This window comes from Chinchilla lanigera, unplaced genomic scaffold (assembly GCF_000276665.1).
Source record: "Chinchilla lanigera isolate Chin_1 unplaced genomic scaffold, ChiLan1.0 scaffold00024, whole genome shotgun sequence".
Taxonomy (NCBI): Eukaryota; Metazoa; Chordata; class Mammalia; order Rodentia; family Chinchillidae; genus Chinchilla; species Chinchilla lanigera.
The window spans coordinates 15,411,851-15,433,760 of record NW_004955425.1 but is presented as its reverse complement, the minus strand read 5'-3'; the positions used below and the strand labels follow the sequence as shown (position 1 = coordinate 15,433,760).

General features: G+C 42.6%; 1 protein-coding gene across 2 annotated transcripts in view; it reads right to left on the bottom strand.

Annotated features, from left to right (window-relative positions):
• Nucleotides 1-514: 514 nt before the first annotated feature.
• Arid5b (AT rich interactive domain 5B (MRF1-like)) overlaps nt 515-21,910 on the bottom strand; it is a 179,296-nt gene continuing 157,900 nt past the window's right edge. For both annotated transcript variants that reach the window (XM_005385946.2, XM_005385948.2), the window contains 2 exons: nt 10,084-10,282; nt 515-6,549 (listed from right to left, as the gene is read on the bottom strand). In XM_005385946.2, coding sequence (XP_005386003.1) covers nt 4,381-6,549; nt 10,084-10,282 — 2,368 coding nt within the window. In that variant the 3' untranslated portion in view covers nt 515-4,380. The remainder of the gene's footprint in view (nt 6,550-10,083; nt 10,283-21,910) is intronic.

Genomic DNA, 21,910 nt, shown 5'->3' with positions numbered 1-21,910 from the left:
CACTGCTGTCCTCCCCAGCTAGGTCACGTTGATGTTCTGCATTTATAGGTGACTCTGGCATTAACACTTCCTTATACAATTGTAAGCTTTAGAGACAATATTTGTCCTTTACTTACCATTATATTCCCAGTTCCTAGCAGTAAGCCTGGAAATTGAGACATGAGTAAATCTTGACTGAGTAAATAACCAGGACCTTCTGGCTCTGCCAGCAAAGGAACACGGTCTGCTAAGGACACACACAGATTTAAGAGCCCTGGTTCAAATTTTGGCTTTGCCACTTGTTAGTCAGTCTTGGGAGTGTTGGTTCACCTCTAAGCTTTAGTTTCCTCATCTATGAAATGGGCATAACCACCATCACAGGTAGGTTGAGATGTCGGAAGAGACTGTACTGTCTGCGCATGCAGTAGATTCTCCGGGAACTACAGACGTCATTATCATTCAACTTAGAGACTACAGGAGTGGAAAGTCCTCTGATAAGGCCACAGGGTCCTCAGGAAGAAGGAACAGGCATTCAAAAGGAAACAGATAGTAACATTTTTTATTAAATATTACAGTGGATCAAAAAGTACAAAATATCTCTTGCCTGCTATGTGATTGGGAAACTATTGGCACGTAATACAGTATCAAAAGCAGTAATAAGTACAATTTGGAAAACATACAAAATTGAGTGTTTATAGTTGGCTCAGCATTCTCCTGGTAGTGTTTAAACTAATGCAAAGGTTACTCAATAACCTCTCCATTGGGAAACTATATAATATCACTGGGCCATGTTGCTATATACATATAATCACCTTACAGAGCATAGAGGTTACATAGCTGGAATCACCAAAAGTATACAATATTTACAACACAGTAAAGTTTAAAAAAGTATAAACAGCCAAGAGATTATGCTGCTATTCTTCAGACATATTTCAACCATGGGGAGACAAGCAGAATATCAAATACAACAGCCAACACTGGAGTTTAAGTGCTCAAGGTAATCATTGCAATGGTGTGGGTCTCACCAGGGCAAAATCGTTCCCATTTCTCTTTAAAATTGGGACAAGAATAAAACTAGACCAGATGGGACTTGGCTGACCACCACCAAACATGACTTTGCAGGACAACAAGTGAAGAGATATAAATGGTTCTCTTTGAAGGCACACTACATAAAATATTTTTGTGGGACCACCTCAAAATTTCCATCCGACACATTAACACAGTGAAATACAGTACTTGAGAATTCATGCACCAGGTCAGAAAGTTGTAAAGTCCACACTGAGTTTTAACAAACCCTTCTGTATATGCCCTGATAAACAAGTGAACTTAAGAGCATCTAGCTAGTAAATAAATAAGTCAGTCCTGTGGCAAACATTACAAGTTCAAATTACTACGAGAATACTTAATTCTAAAACTCGGTTGGGCTTTTTTTTTTTTCTGTTGAGTTGTCAAAAGTTAGACCAGAAGTTGCATGGAAAGGTTTTTTTAAAAATATTATTTGGAATCTCTACATCTCCAATAAATCATGAACTTAGTGCATTTTGAATTGCAACATTTCTTGGAAGCCACACTCAGTAAATAGATTTATGACTCCACTGCCAATTAGATTCCACAGTTCCCTTACAGAACTACCAATAACAATGGTCTGATTGCACAAAGAAAGGCTTGTGCAATTCCATTCAATAATAAGGCCCCTTGAACTCAAACAATGCAAACAAAGCCCTATTTAAGACTTTTTAAAATGTAGCTCTCAGCCAATGAAGAATTCAATGGTCTTTTTGAAACACATCCAAGATCTCTGTTTGGAGTTTTAAAACAAATAACACACTGCTTCTGTTGGGGATGTGTACCCCCATCTCTCTGTATTTGTCCTGATGTTCTGCAGAGGGTATGAGCTTCCTCAGACAGAAACAGTGAGTCTCCTCTCGGAAGAGACGGGAGAAACAAAAGCTGGACTATGTTGACATTGTTTGCAAATGGTGTGATCAAATTCCAGCATGATGAAACCAGACTGAAATCACTGCACTGGGGAAACAAGTGCCCCATATTACAAGTGGATAGGTGAGCTCCGTGAGGACCCACGGCTCCCATTTTCTCTGAGAAAGGAACTCTCACAAACCACATCCGGTCTAGCCCATGTCTGCTGCAGAGCCACCGAGTTCTCCTCTTACACGTCCTCTGATTCTGTGACCATTCAATCTAGTGCAACTTTCTTCTACGTGTCCTGGCCAGCATTTGGCCAGCTGGAATTGAGATTATTTTCCCCCTCATTCTTGTGCAATAGCAGGATAATCTGCACTCACACATTTATAATCTAAATTCTACTAGTCTATCTATGGTTCTATTAAATATATATAATATATATTATTCCACAGGAAGGTAAATAAGTAATTGAAGCAAATGGAACTCTTAACACTGGATCTCTACATTCTTTTGTTTCCACCTTTGGATATTAAATATGTTACACGGAATATTTGGCTTCATATCATGGAGACATTTCAATATAAATGCACAGCATGCGTGGCTTTGTGTAAGAGCCGCAGTTTCAGTTATTGGTTTTATTTTGCAGTTGAGTTACCTATTTAGAAGTTGAAAATTGTCATCAATTTTCATAGACTTAAATAGCTCAGAGGTAAAAGACTTGGTTAACTATGGTTCTAAAGTCTACTGGTAGTGTTGGAGCAGGGCACTGTGGGCTGGGGAGTTCATCAGAGCAGTCTCCAGCGGGGATGGATGGGAATGGGAAAGAAAATCCACTCCATCAACTGACTCTTAATACACCTAGAAAATGTGTCCACTTTGGTGTTACATCTTGGGAGCAAATAGGATAAAGTGGCAAGAATGACAGCAGGCATTGTCCACATCTTTTGACTACCTGAACAGCTGGACCATTCATTTCTAACACTAAACGAAGTCAAAGCAGACAGTATTGCCAGGTATATAAAAAACCATGGCACCAGCCACCTCCCATGTGCATGTGCACACAGAACTCACACCCCGTAAGCCCCAGAGGATGCCTTTCTTTTGACACAGGTAATCCAGTATGCCTGTTGTCTCCAAAGATGTAACCTGGAGACAATCTTCTTGGGGATGACAAGAAACCAAGTGATGACAACAACGTCACTACCTATGACCCGGTAGGCTGCGGCCCAGGGAAGCTGTCTGGCAGCCAGGCCTCCAGCTGCTCCTCCTCTGCCGGACAGTCGAGCTCCATCCTCTTCCCACCCCGCTTCCCCAGACTTTAAATGGAACAGCGCCAACACCAATGTAAGTCATTCTGGCTCCTGTTCTAATTTCTGAAATTCCTAAAATATCTGTGCAGCCCACAAATATGTCCTCTAGATTTTGTTGTTATTCAGCAGCTTGCTGCCAGTGAGGTTTTTGTTTTTATGAATCCTCTGGTATGTAGGACAGTTTCACAGCCTAGATAAGGTAAGTACAATGCTCAATATTTTCACATAGCCCAATACTTCAAAGCAAAGCATCTGGCCGGGTAAGCAGTGCATAAGCTCTTTCAACTATGCCATTTATGAGGAACAAAATCCATAAGTTGTGGATCTGCAAAGGAACGTTCTTTGCACGATTGTGTGCTCGGCTGTTTCTTTTTCATTTGTTCCACTAGAATCAGTTGCTTCAATTTGTAAACAATAACTTTACCACCCAAAGCTGCTCGAAATGATCAGTTGTGGAAAAATGACAAATACACACCGACAACTAGGACAGTTAGTCAGCCTTTCAAACAAAACAAAAACCAAAACAAAACAAAAACAAAGGACCTGCAAACAAAAGTGATATTGTTTAATTAAAAAAAGAATAAAAGGGACAAGAAGGAACTGGGAGAAAATGGAACTACCTGTATATAAATTAGGTGAGCAGACAGTGATACGGGTAGTTGTAAGAAGCAAATATATACAGTCGATTTAACAGTGTTTACTTCTCTGGTTTGTTTAATAGTGTCAAAATGAAAGATCTATTGAGGATTCACTATACATTGCATTGATTGAACCTTGGAGAGTTTTACGGAAAGAGGGGCAGCCCTTGGCTATGATTGCCAGTCTCTCTTGCCCTTTCCTTTGAAAAGCCTGCTCCTTTTTGGGGGGGCCCAGTTTGCTTCCCGACCATCTGAACTCAGCTGGGGTCCTCTAAGTTCTTCCTGGATCTACATAAATCCCTTCTCCAGACCCACGTTCAAAGTGAATGATCGAGGACATCCGTGCTGGAAGAGGGTCAAGACTGACCAGCCAAGGCTAGAACTGTCCCAGAAAAATCAGCCTTGATGCTGGGACTAATCATATCCCAGATTAGAAGGAATACTGACTTCCAACTCTGGGAGACATCGCCCCGGGCCGGATGCGATACTCCATCAGCCATGCTGGCTGGGGCTGCCGGGCAGAGCCGGGTTCACAGTTTTGTACTGGGATGTACGGAGGACAGCTGGGAAGGTGGAAAGGCAGCTTGAGGATTTATAGCAGCTAAAGGGTAAATGCCGTTGTGCAAAAGGTCCCCGTATGAACTTCCTACAGGTGTGGCCGCAGCCAAGTGTCTGTACAGCTGCTGAGAATTTGTTGGTGATGTAAAAATTCCTCTTTGCATCACAAGTGAGTGGAAAGCCAGGGGCTGCATGAGCGGAGAAAGCACAGTCTGGTTTTTCAAGTACTGCAGAGAGTGAGAATACCCAGCTGGGAGCCTGGAGTTGAGGCCCGAGTTACACAGGCTCCCAGAATACAAACCTGGGAAGATCGGGGAGGACAGGGGAAGCTTGTGGCCTTCCGATCCTCCACCAGAATGCCCACCGTAGGTGGCCTTGGCGCCTTCACTCTCCTGCTCAGAGGCCTTCTCCTTCCCGGAGGCCTCCTTCGCCGGGTCCAGGGGAGACACTGCCCGAGCCTTTTTCCCAGCAATCACCAGGTCCAAATCCTCCAGGCTGCGCTTTATGGGACGCGCGGCACCAATGTTCTGAGGGCTCATTTTCCGATGCAGGATAGGGTGGACCATGCCTTCCATCTTTCTGAAATTCTCCAGTCTCACGTGGTGAGGTTTCCCCGATCTTGAAAGTGATTCGGGGTACTTTTTAGGACCCGACATGGTCATGGGTGAGACCCGACAGGCTTTGGGGTGACAGTCTCGGCTCTGGCTGCTGACGACCTGGAACTGGGAGAGGCCTTTGCTCTCTTGGGGCTCTCTGGTGGTGGAGTGGGCCAGGCCCAAGACCTTACTGGTCAGTTTGTGTGGGTTCTTGGGGAGGCTCAGATCTGTGGGCTGATCATCCGTGGAGGCTTCTGCTGCAGCCAGCTTTCTGTCTTGCAGGTGAAGAGATGCCAGATAATTTACATGGAGCTTTTCTTGGTGCTTGTGGGAGGCGAAAGAACTGTTTTCCGACTCCCTGTACATGTCCCTGGATGCGTACTTGGATGACTGTTCATTGTGAAGGTGGTGCTCCGTGTGCCGATAGAGACTGTGGAGATGAGGGGACGAGTAGAAATCCGCCAGGAAGCTGGGCATGTGGGAGTGGGGGAGTGCCCTCTTCTCTAAGAGTTTATCTTTGCCTTCCTGAATTTCTTGCTTCAAGACATAGGAGTCAGCCAGGGAGTTCAGATGATGCTTGGAGAAGCTACAGCGGTGAGCATCCGATCGACTCAGTTTGTCATGCTTGAAAATGTCACTGATGCCCTTCCTCTCCTCTGACGGCTTGGATTTGAAACTCTGGACGTGCTGGATCACCGAGGGCCGGCTGACGGCCATGTGGTCAGCGCTTTGGCCGTGGTGGGCCTGGGACAAACTAGAACACAAGTCATCCCGGGCAATCAGTTTCTTTTTGCTGATCAAAGGGGGTGGGGAGCCGTAAGGGTAGCTGCTAGAGAGGCTGGCCCCACTCACTTGGGACAAAAGCTTTTTCTTGGCCAGTGGGGACATGATGCCTGGGTTGCCCCTGGAATAGAGCAGGGGTGTGTAATTAAGTCCATGGTTTTCATTCATGGGCCCAGTCAGGTCTTTGTCTTTGAACATGTCAAACGACTGGACCACAAGGACCTTTGGCGTCTGCTTTAGCGCAGTGTGGATGTCATCACTGCCCAGCTGGTCGACCTTCACAGTGCAGTTAGCAATGTAATCTGCCATCGCAGGCAGTTTGTCATCCTCCAGCTCATTCTGGTTTGCCAGGGGTGGCTGTGTGGTGGGGAGGCCAGGAAAGGATGCATCTTGGAGGTCATTTGCAGTGCTCTCTGTAAAACAACAGGGTTTGGATTCCTGCTTTGTATCCACGGGGGCACCAGGAGAGGCCAGGGACTGTTTGCCAGCCCCAGAGATGGGAGCTGGGTCCTTTTCCGGAGCCAGGGGCAGGCTGGGGAGCGGAGCTGCAGGCCCCTTCTCACCCAGCTCCTCCACCTCCTTCTCACTGTTGGAACCTTGGTCTGTTTCACTGTCCTTTTCGGGGTCTGCTCTGGATGCCAGGGACTTTGCTGGGAAATCCTGGTACCCGTCTGCTTTTTTCTTCACATCGGCTGCCGCAAGAGGTTCTGTGACACTTTTCTGGTTTAAAGGCTCTTGTTCCTTCTCTGGCTCTGATGCAACCTGATAAAATATTTCAAAAGACAGTCAAAAGAAAACCAAACACTCTGACATGTTTTGCTGGTAATAAAATATTACACACAACATTTTTCTCTGAAAACAGACTTGTCAATCAGCTCATTGAGTTTCTGTGAGGCTTTATTCCCCCCCAATCGGGGTTCTAAACAAAGAAAGCTAAATTACAGAAACATTGGCGGAAATATGCATATATCCCTTATGAGACACCTATCAAAATAGCAAAGTGTTATGTACTGATGATATCCAATCACATTACTCCTTGATTCTAATATATAGTTTAATTCTAAGGTTGTCTTCTTGTCAAATCAGTCAATTATCCAAATGGGTTTTAAATTACATGTTGTGTTTTATGACACTTCTGGCAAAGATTTTCTTAAGCATCTCTCTTTCAAAAATCCAACCAACTCCACGTCAACAACAAATGATACTCCTTGCCTTTCTTTGAGAGAGAAAATTCCATCCTACTGTGTCCAATATCATGCAATGAAGATTAGTGATACTTAAATGTTAATAATTTCCACCCAGTGCCACGGAACATGCAGATAATACTAAAATATTGAAAAAGTATGCAGAAGCAATGGGAGTCTGTCTACATGAGGGACAGAGGATATTCTAAGTCCTCCTAGGTTACAGCAAACTATATTTCTATTAAAGCCAAAAACGAAATTGTCAAAATTCAGACAGTAAGTACCACCAAAAATATAGCTTTTCTATTCATTAAAATAAATTATACTCAATTTGATGAATGCTTTTTATGTGTCCTTATTTGCAGAAGTCATGGGCACAATACGAGCCATTTATTCTATTATGTACCCATGTAAGCTTTGACCTTAAGAGGTCATTTTAACTCTCCACCTGTGCCCCAGCTGACTGACAAGACTTTTCAAAATTGCTGTCATTCTGCCCTGACATGTCTTAGTGGGACAGTCATGAAACAGCTGTATTGAGCTTGTTCCCCATCCCCTGCCCCAGTCTCATCTCTACAACTTTGTTATCTATTGAGAAAAGAAATAACAATCACCTTGGCATCTTTATGTAAGACTGCAATGCTGGTTAAGGATACATAGGAAAAAAATCTCTTAAGGAATCACATCCATTTCACTGCTACAGCTCCCCAAATCCACTTAAAGATATCTCTGCTTTTTAAGGATGTGTCGTACCAAGAGCTTCTGCCTATTCCTCCTCTTTCACTAATCGCTGCCTTTTCCAGTACAAATATCATTACTTGCTCTACATTAATAACCATCATTGGTCTCTTGAGCTTATACAGTGTGTGGAAATATAGAGAAATGAATAAAGCAAGTGAAAAAGCAAATTGCATTTAATTGTTAATTTCTGATGGGGCTATAGTTTGAAGTGGGACTATGGGGACTGCTCAGCCTCCCTGAAATTTCTACAACCGAGGTTTTTAGCTTTGCTGGAGTCTTATGCTTCTGGCTGTGAAACAGGTTTGCAGTGGGGAGGGTCTTTGAAAGCTGAGCTGGAAAAAGGAAAAGGCCACTGTTCTGAGATGGCATCTTGTGATCAGCTTTAGTATGTTAAATGTAAATGAACATCTTCCCGCGGTACTGTTACCTGAAGACAGAAGGGTTTCTCACTCCTACATCCCTTCGGCTTAGTGCCTTTTGTCAAAAACGTTAAAAATTAAATAATGAAAACTATGACAAATCTAAATCCAAACCTCAAACACAGCCAATGAGAAGAAGCATAACTAACCAGTAATCTGGGTCTTTGCTGGAGGGGAAGAGCTATTCTGACCAGGTCGCTCTTGAAGAAGATGGGTGAATACATGCAGGTTAGGTACCCTCACATGACACTCTTCAAAATGTCAGATGCGTAATACTCATTCTCCGAGGGAACAATGGGGGCCTGTAGGACACGGGGAGCCTAGCAGCTGGCGGGGTTCCTCTGGGCTCTGGGGAGCGAGGTTCCATGCTTGGGGGGTGGTCGTCTGCCTAGCTAATGGGCTCAGTTCCCAGACTGAGGATCCTCTGTCAAGTCCCAAACCAACCGTTTTAAACTTTGCCCCCCAAACGGAGCCATGCAAAGGTCAGACGGCGCCGTGGATCTCAGTGTGTCCTCTGGTGCTTTGGCATCATTGTCTATACCGTATCTAACCGAACTAACTCACTGATCCAAAACCCTATCATAAATCACCAGACCAGCGGGATAAAGGAAGAACGGAATGCAAGCCTCCATGTAGAATTTCCCTGCTTTTGGCAATTTAAGCTGCAAACTTGAACGTGTTCACAGTTCCATATCACCTCTGCTTTTCCTCCCTCCTTTTTGAGTTAGTAGAGCCTAAAATAATTATGAAACCTACAAAAACGACATTTTTCCTCTTGGTATCAATATTGTCTTCTTATAGGAAAGCCAGTCGGGTAAGTAGTTAGGAAGATGGTGTGTGTGTGTGTGTGTGTGTGTGTGTGTTGAAACTCAGTGTTTAATTGGGGAGTCTCTTATGTGTTCCTTATAAACCTGATTTTTAGAGGGTGTTTAATATCAGCACCAAAATTCCCTCAGGGCTTGAATCCTAGAACATGCTGTCTCCAAATGTGGCTGCTAACTTTTTTTTTTATGGGCAGCAGGGTTTTTTATTATTCATGTTGAAACAGAGCCCAGATCAGCCTCCCTGACTGGCTGTGCACCGACAGTAAAGGTTTCAACCAGAGAACTGTTGGGGGCTGTGGGAGTTGGGGCTTGTTTTAAAAGGCTCAGAAACTACCTGTTAATATGAGAGATAATGATGGTTTCAGAGGAATCATTTCAAAATTCCCCTATAAATAAGATGTACTTAAGATCTTGCTAACATGGTCTCAACCCACGGCTGGCTGCGGCACAGGGGCCCATTAACAGAAGAAAACACATCTCGGAAGTTTTCAGGAGAGTCCTGCGGAGTCCACCATACAGTGACTCCAATGGCCACCTCAGAAGTCCCACAGACTCCTCAGATAAGCTGGCTTGGAAATGACCAAGTAGCCACATTTTCCAATGGAAACCCTTGGGAGACCTGCAGCTCCAGCTCCTTCTCTCAGAATCAGAGGACTTGGTAATGGTTTTCTGTAGGATATTCTCACCTTTTCAGGTTCTCTTTTTGGACCGCTCCACCCCGCCCAGCCCCATGCACTGCAATTCAGCTCCTGGGCAAAAGGCAAGAGTTTGTAAAAATCAGGGAACTACTGAGGGAACTGTGAGGCCTGGAGCATTTATTTATTTACAGTCCTGGGGACTGAAATTGGACCCTTTGTACTGGGCTACACCTTCAGTCCCCTTTCTTAATTTTTTATTTTGAGACAGGATCTTGCTAAGTCTCTAAACTGTCCAGGCTGGACTCAAATTGTGATCTCCTGCCTCATCCTCCAAGAATGCTGGGATTCCACACATGTGCTACCATGAGTTCTTGATTTCTTATTCTAGCTATGAAGTATGCAGAGGCCCAGCTGCGGATTCAGTTCTAGAAGACCTCAAGGCAGGACAAGTCTCACACAGGTGGCTTCCCTGTGGAGCCCAGCAACTCACCTCGGATGTGTCCTGGGGCTTCGGTGCATTCTCTTTCTCTCTCTTGCTCTTAGGCATTTCATGTTTGATGCGTTTGGTTCCTGATACTTTTGTTTTATTCTCATTCTCCTGTGAACTGTTCTCCTGTTTCCGAGGTTTGATTGGAGGCAAGGGCTTATCTTCCTCTCCCTTAATAAACCTTTCATAAGGTAGGATTAGTCTAAAATGAAAGCAGAAGAGATAACAAATCAGCTGAGCATTCTAGTAGCATCAATGCCGTGGGAGTCTCTTTTCTCTCTCAGTGCTGCCGTGCCCCCACCCATGGAGGACCGGTTTTCAGACTGCCGGGGGATGCACCGGGCCCTGTGGAGACTATGCTCTTTCTTGTACATACAGGTTTATTATAAGCTTCAATTGATAGATTAGGCACAGTGAGAGATTAACAACCATAACTAATAAAAACGTAGAAAAGTTATTAAATTTTGTCATGAAAGTTACGGGAATGTGGTTCCTCTCGAACAAATCACGATGAATACATTTTAGTTTCAGGCTGAGGTCGGCTGTGGGAACCTGGAACCATGGAGGACGTAATCGCCAGGGACACTGATGCATCTAGAAACTTCGTTCACAATTTGGTGAAAATCAGTACTTGGTCACTTCAATGCTTTTCTACAAAACACTTATATCTGGTTTCACTGGTCTGCACGCCAAGGATACCAGTGAAACAAACAAGGTTGAAAACACCATCATTACAGCCCATGGCACTTGGCTACGTTCCAGCAACAGCACAATAGTCAGCTGCCATTCATTTACCGCTCCATCAACTGCTTATTGAACTTCTACCTCGAGCCAAGCAGTGCTCTTGCACTGAGACAGAGCAGAGAACGAAGCATTCAAAGCATCTGACCTCAGGAAGCTTACATTCTACAGGGGCCTAGTACAGAGCCAGGAACATTACACAGGTCATCCCATATCACCTCTGCCACATCCCTATGGAGTATTATTATTATTCGCTTTACAGCCAAACAGACAATAGCGGCCCCAAAAGGTTGAATAACGTGCCTAAAGGTCACACCGTTTGTCAAAGCTGGAATTTGAACCTGGTTGCACCTATGTCCCATTTTTAATTTTTATTCATCTAAACGTGTAGACCCAGCACTTAAGATCAAAGGGTCAAAGGAAGACAAGCTCAGCATGGTTAAAATGGCTGTCTTATCCTGTAGCAAAGATGGGGCAGGTAGTGGCACCCAAGGGGGTCTGTTTTGGGGTACCAAGTAAAATAGGGCTCCACCAAGAAGGCATCAGAGCAGCCACTGAAGCCACAAAAATCAGAGGGCTGAAAAATTCAAGCATTTTAATTATATAACTTTTTAAACAAAGTGCATAAAATTGCTCTAAAAAGAGAAACATCAAACAGCTCTGGTTTTAATCTGTTTTCCCTCTGCGACACAGCTCTTGATCTGAACGGGGAAAAAGAGCTGATGTAATTAAAAGGCATGGATTGCATTACAATCTCAGTTTCAACTACAGTGATTAAAGTTTTTATAATGCATTTGGTATGATTAATGACTCACTGTGGGATTAATACAAGACTCAACCTTAAAAATATGAACTTTAATACGGCAAACATAATTTGTTTTAAGTAAGACAAGTTGACTCAATGAAGAAAATGTACTTGGCTTATAAACAATTATAATCTGTTCAAATATTGGGAATCCTAATTATTTTTTTTTGGGGGGGGTTTCCAGTACCGGGAATCGAAAATTTTTAAACTAAGACATCTAGGCAAAAAGTTCTGTCATGGGGGCTGGGGATTTAGCTCAGCGGCAAAAGCGCCTGCCTGGCAAGCGCAAGGTTGTGAGTTCGGTTCCCGGTACCGGAGAAAAACCAAAAAAAAAAAAAACAAAAACAAAAACAAAAAAAAACCAAAAAGTTCTGTCATTTAGACATTTGTTAGCTATCCTGCAATTGGTTTCTAACTGTATCATTTGGGTCTCAGCTACTTAAACATGCACGACTGTTCAGGTTTGAAAGTAAGGATGTGGGGACATTTGTGATCATAATATTTTATTCTTTAATAACATTCCAAGAAATTGTGGGAAAATCAAATTCCAATTTATAGTACATGAGACACAAAATCCATTGACTGAGCATGCTCAGACAAGGTATGTGCAAGGAGGCGTGAATAATACTTTGGAGCCCTACATCTGGCAGTGGGCCAGCCACGAAGATCAACACAGCCCATGGGGAATAGTTATCTTCAGATCCCATTACAAACTGAGTTCAAACATGTTACAGCTGCTAAAACTGGAAACTGCTTTCTCTATGTAGACTTACTAAAATAATATATGGCTGCCAAATACCTGCTTCCCACTGTAATATTACAGTTAATGTTTATATAATAAAAAGCATAACTAAGCAGAAGAGAGAAAAAAGCAATCTTGTTCATACTTGAATTTATTCTGTCTCATCTGTAAAGTCCCTGACATCCCCCTACTCCCAGCTCCTTTTATCTGAGTAATTCTGCAGGGATTTTATCCTTTTCGGTATCGACAGGTTAGGGATTTTTGTCCAGGAGCAAAATGCATTGAATATTTTAAACTGGAAAAATATTTTAAATTGATTTTAATGAAAACATATTTTAGTGCTGGGACAGATAGGTTTGTTTTACGTCTGTTTTGTTGCCATGGGAACCTAAAGAGCTTGGGAGCCTGGGTACTCCAATGGTTACCATTTGTTGGTGACACCCTTCCTCCAGTTCCATTCTTTCATTAAGACAGTGACACCATGACAGACCTTCTATCCTGAGAAGGACAGCAGCACCTTTGAGTGTAGGGAGCCTGCAGAGGGGGGAGGGACATAAGCGGAAGAAGAGAACTGGTGGGAAAGACACTCAGTGGGGCTCAGAGGTCCCCTCACCCTGGATCCTGATAACCTTGGGCAGATGTCACTCTGTAGATGGAGCTAAGCGACCTTCTTTCCCTTTTACAATTTTGCAAGTTCATGAGGCAGGGTAACATTTTCATTTCGGTTCTTTTTCTTCCCTCCCTTTTTCTTTCATTTAGTTTTTCTCCCCTTCACTCAACTCAGCAGCTGGCAGACTGACAAGAGCAAAAAATACATTTCACTTTGCTGGTCAAAGGCCTAAAGCCAGAAGCAGGAAATCTGGAATTAAATGTTTCTTGTATCTGGAAAGAGGCATGACTAAGGTAAAACTGAATCCAAACAAACTCTGCTTGTTCGAGGTTTCCAGAAGCTCTGTGTGTGTATGTCTGTGTGCATGTGTGTGTGCATGTGTGTGTGTGTGTAAAGGTCAACTGAATTTTTTTTTCCCCTTCTAAATCATCGAAAGATAATTATAGTGGCTCAGGGAAAAATGGCTCCGAAAATAAAACAAGAAAGGCAGCAGTTAAAAGGAAACAAGTAGAAATATGACCAGCCAAGCTCTGAAGAACAGGGCATGGTCTCAAACGGCACACAAACAATCGCTGCTTCATAGAGTGGTTTCCGTTTGGTGCAATTTTCACTGAATGTTTTTTCAGTTATCCTGTCATGGTACAACACAATTACCCACAGGATATGATCTTATCATTTGATTATTAGATGTTTTTTACAGTACAAGAGGACGCAAGCTATTATAGAATTTTGAACATTTAAACATTCAACATACATGTGGTAACATTAAAAAGAGGTTAGCTAATAGGTCAGCCTTGCCCCATGCAGGAAACTGTAGGTTTGTATTATATAAAGAATTCAGTAAATGCGCTTTGCAGATGATTATTCCTCAAATATTTGTAGTATAACAAAGATTTAATCAGTTTCTAAACTGTACAGATGAAAGCAGAAATGCACCCAGCCCCCAGGAACTCATTCCACAGGAGAAATATTTTCAATGGGCTGCAGTTCTGAGAATGCAGGGTTGTAGGTGGGTGGAAGTCATGGGGAAGAGAAGCAACAGAATCATTAGTGAATCCAGAGACATTTTCCCCTCCTGATCTACATCTCGTCTGGGGATTGAAAGCTGGGTAGATAAATAGGTCTTTATCATTATCCAGATTTCACATTTCAGATTAGCAAAATGCTTATTTACGATGCCATTAATGGATCTGAAACAGGTAAGCCGTCATGTATTAAAAAATAACATCTTTTCATAGGCATAAGATTTGTAGCAGCATGAGACTTTATTTTTCCCTAGGAATAACGCAAGAATAACATTTTCCACCCCAAAGCAGAAGCAGTAGGGGAGCCTTTTGCTATCACGGAGATTCTTATTAAATTCAGTCACTGTGAAAAGCAAGTTTTTTTTTTCTCCTCGTTCCTTTTTTTTAAGTAAAGAAGATTTAAAATCAACCCAAGTTAAAATTAACAAATCAATGGCATTATAACCTTGATTTATTAGTGTCTGAGCCAGTAAATTATCATCATATAAAAAATTGCTGGTTTGAAAAGATTTCAGCTTTGCTAAATCTCAAGTTAAATAATGGTGCTCGGTATACCAGGTTTTTAGATCTGCCTCATCTGATATTATAAAAAATTCAATACATTTCTCCACAGCAGAAGTCAGGGGTCAGCAAATCTATTACTGTAATGTAAGTAATCTGGCAACCTGCCAACTCCTTCTCCCTTTTATTATTTTTTTAAACACTAAGGCAGATAATTTTATATTTACAGAGTCTAAAATCCTCCAGGGTCTTGCTTCTCTTTCTCAACAAAAAAGCAGCAGCCTGACAGTAGAGAAACGTATATCACACATGTCCTCGTCACTTGCGTTTCATACAAGAAAAGAACTTTCATCTTTATTAGGCAACATGCCCCCTCCCCATAAGCAGAGAAAAAATAATGTCAAATTTCATCTGAACGAGTAACCAGTAATGTCTGCTATATTGATTAATGCTTCCATGTAATGGCTGAACTTTTGGGCCAAAACATTTAGCAAACAGTGCTTAAGAGGAGTAATGAGAATCCATCTATTTATAGAACTCTGAAAAATGGTATTATAATAATGTCTGGAACTGATTCAATTCAGAGAGTTAGGGAAAGAAATAGGAAATTTTTAAGGTTGTATTTGAATCTCAAACTCAACCCACTTATTTTATAGACGCTTTCATGGTATTAAACCAGTGAAAAATTCTAGGCCCAAATATTTGCTGGTATCCTTGCAGCGGAATATTTTAGGGGCAGAGGGAAATGCAGTTGGTGTGCATGTCAGGTTGAAAATGTTCCTATGGTACTATTCTTATACTATTAGTTTTTTTTTTCACAGCTGTAGGAAAGAAATGACATATTGGATCCACTGGGACTTCAGACCTGATCTGATCCCAAATGGACTCATTACACCTCTAGGTTGATTCCAGGGTTGGTAAATTCTAAAGGTTGGCCTGACGTTTCCCTTCGCAGCCAGAAATTGAAAATACAACCTTACTGTGAAGTGTGGGATGCAATCTTTCACCAAATATGAAGCCAATAGAAAGTATATTTTCCTTTTCTGAAGATGAAGTACATACATTTGTTCAGATTTCAATAAGCATAGAAAGTTTCTAATCCTACATACTGTTTACCTCTTTAAGTGCTAAACCATGACTATAATAGTGGGAGAAGAACGTTTAGGCAGTGGGGAACTAGAATAAAAAACACACAAGTGCTACATAGCTATGTGGAGAAACAACGTGTTTCCTTGGTAGGCACAATATTCGAGCACTAGCAACTCTGCTGCTTTATTTCTGCTCTTCTACCAGCCAGACTCCATCTCAGAGAGATGTGAGCTTCTAATGAAGATCCCTGTTTTGTGGTATGCATTTTTTTTGTTTGTTTGTTTGTTTTCCAGTACCGGGAATCGAACTCATGATGTCGCGCTTCCCAGGCAAGTGCTGTGCCGCTGGCTGAGCTAAATCCTCAGCCTTGTGGTATGCATTCTGATAGATCATAAAACAAATACAGTGTTGAGTGTGAGTAGTGAAATATCACAAATCAGGAGAGCCATGGAAGAGGTCTCCGGGGCCTCCTTCCCATAGACAAGGATGTGAACTGGAAGCTTTGAGCAACACACAGAGAGAGGAGCACTGCTGAGGCATAGGGCACGATGCATGGGCTGATGGTACGGCCCACCTAGAAAGTGGCAAGTGAGGGCAACATGGATTCTGTGTGAAGCACTAAGCTCGCCCAAGGGCTACCAAGGGTAAACTCTACTGTGCTCCTCAAAAAGGAAGCAAGTGTTCATGCCATCGTTTGTTTCCCATGCTGATAAACCAAAAAGGTCCATTAGGATGAAGAATGAAACATGGATGGTGGTCAAAAACATCTCTTTCCTGGGAAAATGATCTGCTCACCACGGGCCTCACTACCTACTCTAAGGACAGCAGAAGTTGAACAAGAACTCTTTTGAAAAGCTTTAATTCCCTCCAGTTTTGCCTGGCAGTGGTGAGTGTTTTTTGTAGGCCTGCTGATAATTCGGACACCTCCCCCGATGGTCTTCGGGTGGATTGGCTCTAAGTGAGGAGCAGAACCAGCAACACAGTGGTTTGGAACTCAGCAAGGATGACAAGGTATGCCGACTTGAGTGATGTGGATTTTCAGAGGATGGCTCGAGGCAAGGTGGGGTGGTGGAAAGAAATTTCAGTTCATCTTATCTATTGCTTAGGCATTATTATACTAATAACAGTCACAATACAGAAAGCTCCATTAATGCTAGAAACTGCATGATCTAACCTCAGCCTTCACATAAAAAGATAGCCACAGGTATAATCTTTTACCTTTATTTTATGGGTGAGAAAACTGAGGTTTAGAACTAAATGACTAAGTGATTAGACAATGCCATGCAGCTATTAAGTTTCCAAGTTTGAGTCAATGCACAGCTGATTTGCTAGTCCAAGCTGCCTTCATCTCATCCTGGTAGTTGTATAACTTCATATTTTTACTATCTGGGAAATATTAATGCAGGGGAGATACTGAGTGATCACCTCTGGCCAGCTTAAGTGAATTCCAAGCCCTTGGGGAATTGCCTGGAGAAATCTGGGTGAGCATTCTTCTCAGCTTGGAGGCAGCGTACCTACAGAATACCTCTGTGGCCATTCCACAAAGGGTCAGCCTATTACATCAAAGCGCTATGGCTTCAGCACAGTCACACTACACTTAGCCACAGTAACCACATTCAATCCAGGGGGTGGTGACTTAGTGGAATCAGTCCCAACTTAATGCTGAATAGTAAGAGGAACTCAAGAATCATATCCTTAGAATTTAATCTTACCAAGTCTGAATTTCTCATGATCTCCCTAATAGAGCTCTTTGGGGGCCTTTCTTTGATGGATGACGCTGCCTTGGCATTTCTTTTTTTTTTTTGGTACTGGGAATTGAACTCAGGACCTTGCACTTGCTAGGCAGGTGCTTGTGCCACTGAACTATACCCCCAGCCCTTTCCTTGGCATTTCTAAGTGTGCCTAGGTTGATGTTATACCACACTGAAGAAAGCTGGACTGGGTTTAAGGAAGGTGACTTTATGCCCTGGGGATTAGAATACATGCTCACAACAGAGAACAGGAACCATAAACAGCACCTATCCCTCTGCGGTGCCAGCCAGCAAAGATGGCAGCAATTACTCTTCTTAATGAGCAGACAATGACTTGCTCAGCGTGGAGTCTCATGGATTCATTTCAAGGGCAGATGGACGTTATTTCAAGAATAGTAAACAAACATAACAACAGTATGTTCAACGTGATGTGCACCTTACAAATGAGAGCAGGTAGTGTCCACATGCAAAGACAAATGAAGAACTGCATTTAAGGCCCCTGAATGTGAGAAACCAGTGGCTCCAGAGCTTCTGAAGTTGTTCACCCCCTCCTTACAACACTTACGATTTTGGCCAAACTTCGCTGTAACTTGTACAAAAACAGAATGCTCCAAGAGGTTTTCAGTGGATAAGTTAAAGATATATTTTAATGGTAAGCAATTACATTCTTCTGTCATCTGATACTTCTTTTTTTCCCTTCCTCTTTCGGAAACATGCTTTCTGAATTTTCAATAGTTCCTTTGTGAAGGCATCTGTTACTCACATAATTGAAAAGATGTTTGTGCAGCGGCATGCTCAAGACTACAGTTATTTAATCTTAATGATAAAGCCCTCAGGACACAAAAACATAAGCAGAAACCTCTTGTTATTTATCAAAAAGAAAAGGGGCTAAGACACCTAATCTATTCTCAAATTTAAACTCATGCTTGATGAAAACTATCAATAAAACACGGGACCTGTAAAGTTTCTTAAGCACTGTAGTTAGGGTCAAGGGGGTGCAGGGTGAAACAAAAATGAGACAATAAAGGAGCTTGACAAAGCAAAACTGCTGTTTGGAAAGCTTTTCTGTTTTTTTTTGGTTTTTTTTTTTTTTTGGGTCAAACAAAGAACTTGCTGTAGTTTACAGCATGACATCCACACTTGATTAGTTTGTGCCTGAGGGTGTTTTTACACTCAACAGTGTAAACTCCGACTTCTATTAATTACAACTTGCATTTAGAGGAAAATTTAAGAATTTTTAAATAGAGATATTTTCAAAGGCTGTTGTTTATTTTTTTAAAAAAACAGAAACCAGTTTTTCTACTCCAGGGCCTGGCTAGGGTTTTGTTTTCCTTTTTTCAAAGTTTCTTGAAATATCCAGGCATTGGAAAGTTATCAGAGCATTTTAGGCATGCTGAGTGATACGGACTGTGAGGTTTTTATGTATGAAATTATTGACTGTCTTTTGGGAAGACAAGCTTCACAGATGATAAAAGGAGCTGCTCTGGGGTGCGGGGTGCTTACCCTGACCCATTTTGGCTCCCTAAAGACAGCCAGCTTGGTGAAGGGGAGATGGAGACCAGAGGCGCAGCCTGTTTGCCCAACTGAGCGACTTGTGTTTGATTTTCAGGTTGCAGACAGGATTAGGGCCAACCAGCCTTCTGCAGGTTCAGGACAGGGAGACAGTGCCTGGTGGCAGGATCGCAGAGGGAGGAGCAACAACGCTGGCCCTGCTCAGGACTCCCACTAACAGGACAGCATTTGGGAAGGAGCTGCAAGCACTTAGATTGGCCAGTGTCACCTTGGCAAGGATGCGTATAATCTCCCCTTTGGACCTTAGGATAGGCAAGGTAGTAGACCCCGAGAAGACGAGCTCCAGTACTTGCCTTTGGTGTATGTAATTTGAAAATCCAGCCTTTGAATTCTCCCGATTGCCCCTTCTACCACCTCATCCCACCTCTACATTTTCTAGAGAGAGCTACCTTTTTTTTGGATTTAATTTAGCTCCTTCAACCTTTACTTCCTAAAATGTTCATGATGTTGCACTGGAGAAGTTTCCAGAAGACAATTATCATGGTCCTTGCCCTTAGAAACAGATTCTTTATTGTTCTTGAGTTCTACCACCTAATTATTTTTGGCAACACAGGATGCTATACCTTGAGCTCTAACCCTGCCTCTTTAAGATCCAGTTCAAATTCTAGATCCTCCAGAAAGACTTTCTTTATTTTAGTTGTAAATTCTCTCTTTCCTCTTGATCCCTGTTGAACTTGTTACTTGTATCTATCACATATCTGTTTTTTATAGCCTTAAATATGTGTCTTTTCCCTATATGGATGGCTTATGAGTGACGTCTTGTGAAAAGTTAGATAAAGCAGGAGTCACAGCATCTTCCAGTTCTCATGAGCCGGATGTGGCTACATGGAGCTGCGTACTGACAAGGATCTGGAGGCTGAATGTGGGCTCCTGGGAAGCAGCATCACGCTCCCTTAGCAAGTTCTGCCATGAGTCCATGGAAGCCTGGGGACCTCCTCCCTCTTTGTCAGCCCTGTTCTTCACTCTGGTTCATGCATTCTCATTATCCCCGAGGGTGCTGTGTACATGGCAGATTAAAAAACCAACACCAATTGGCTCTCGAGAGCAGCAGCAATTTTAAAAAGGCAGCTCATTAAATGGTAAATCTACACTACTCAAGAAAAAGAAACAGGCTACTACGTGATTTCAAAAGCAGTCCTAGACTGTGTTGATAGAAGGATACTTCCGCCATCCCCAAAGTACTCTGCCACATCTGGAGTAGCTTTGGGTATTGTTTTCTGGGAGTGCCGCGAATTGGAGGCAGCTACGTGAGAGCAAGCCAAGCTGAGGAAGGTCCATGGATTGTGATCTGACTCTTCACTGAGTAGAAGAGGAAGATGTGGAGTGAGAGAGGGGCTTCCCCAACCATCAGAAAGCCCACCACACACAGTGGTTTGGCCCCCAAAAGGCAAGAGAGGTCAACAGGAAGCCACAGTAGGTGTTTTGCTAGGCACTGGATGAGTGTTTAGAGGGAGAGCTCCTCTAACAGTGACACTGCCTCCAAGCTCTCCTGCTGTAGCCTCTTAAGCAGAACTTGCAGAGCCCAGCATCAAGCTCGGTTCAGTCCTTAGGGAACAGAGCAGGAAGCAGGCTGTACTATGCCCATGGGCATGGCTGACTTAGCTTATGCATAATACTTTTAAAAATGTTGGAGCCAATATTTGTAAAGGTACATGATTCTACACAAAGATGACTGTGAGAATACAGAAAGGTCAGGAGCACACACTACCTCTGACTGTAGTGATGGCGTGAGTTGATCCCACTGGGCCTCTACAGCCCGGGCTTCCCACTCTCCCATCATGCCGCGTGCCCAGCTGTGTCACCTGCCCGTATGGACACTGGGGTTTGTGATCACAGTGTGAAGCATTGCTTCTCTAATGGCCTGCAAGAAGGTCTGGTCACTTAAATTTCTGATCTGTTGCAGGCTGATACTTTTGTACAATACCCCTAAAACCAGTTACTAGAAAAATTACATTTAAAAAGAAGCACACAAAATCCAAGCTCCAACTATTTATTAGATTTCATGAATGTAAAATTATTCTGGAAAATTTCAGTGTAAGTATATCAAAGCTTACTCACAGTGGCTACACTTACTTGTCCCTTACGGTCTAGTCACAAACAGTTCACATACAGGTTAAAAAAAACCTCGTCTGAGTAGCACCAGCCTAAGTGGGGAACTAGAGGACCTCTCAAATATAAAAGCTTGAAAGCCTAACTGTGACTTGCTCAATTGTGTATTTATTAACTTCAAGGGTGTCAAAATGAGCGTGAATACATGGAATTGTGTCCTGGACATGAACAGTGCAGTAAGTCACCTCAGCTCTCCCTTGGCCTTTTGCCATGGTGTCATTAAGTGAGTTTCTTATAACCTGATGAGTTTTTGATCTTTATTTTAAAGCCCGCGCTTGCCTCACTCAGAATATAAGGCCTCCTCATCCACCTACTACCTCAGCAAAAACAGCAGACCTTCCAGCTGTTCGTCACTTGGTTTCTGCCCCTCTGTGTCTGGCCTGGGTAGGGCTCAGCCTCAGTCATGTGAAGGAAGCTGCTTCAGACACATAGCATGGCAGTCAGGCCCAAGGAATGCTTACAGGGAAAGCAGAAGGTTAGAATTTGAAATTGGGTATTACGTATGCAAGAAGATGAAGCATAATTGCTCATTTCCCTCTCAAACAAATACATTTGTTTATGATTTTGATTTCTTAAATACTCTGAAAAGCACATCACAAGTATTTCTTGCCTTAATGCTCCTTTAAAAAAATCCCTAATAACAACTTCATGTGCTCCACAGAAACAGACCATGTAATTTATTCAGGAAAATTAAAACCAGTAATCTGTATAAAGATTTTCCCCCCTGCTTGTGCTTCAAACACTTAAACAAAAAAATAGAAAAGACAGAAAGAAAAGAAATCTGCATATGAAAACAAAGCCTCTAAAGTGAATTACGATTCCAAAAAATCAAGCTAAGAAGAATTCCATAAAAGTAGCCATTTTTCTTTTTGCTCCTTTACTGAT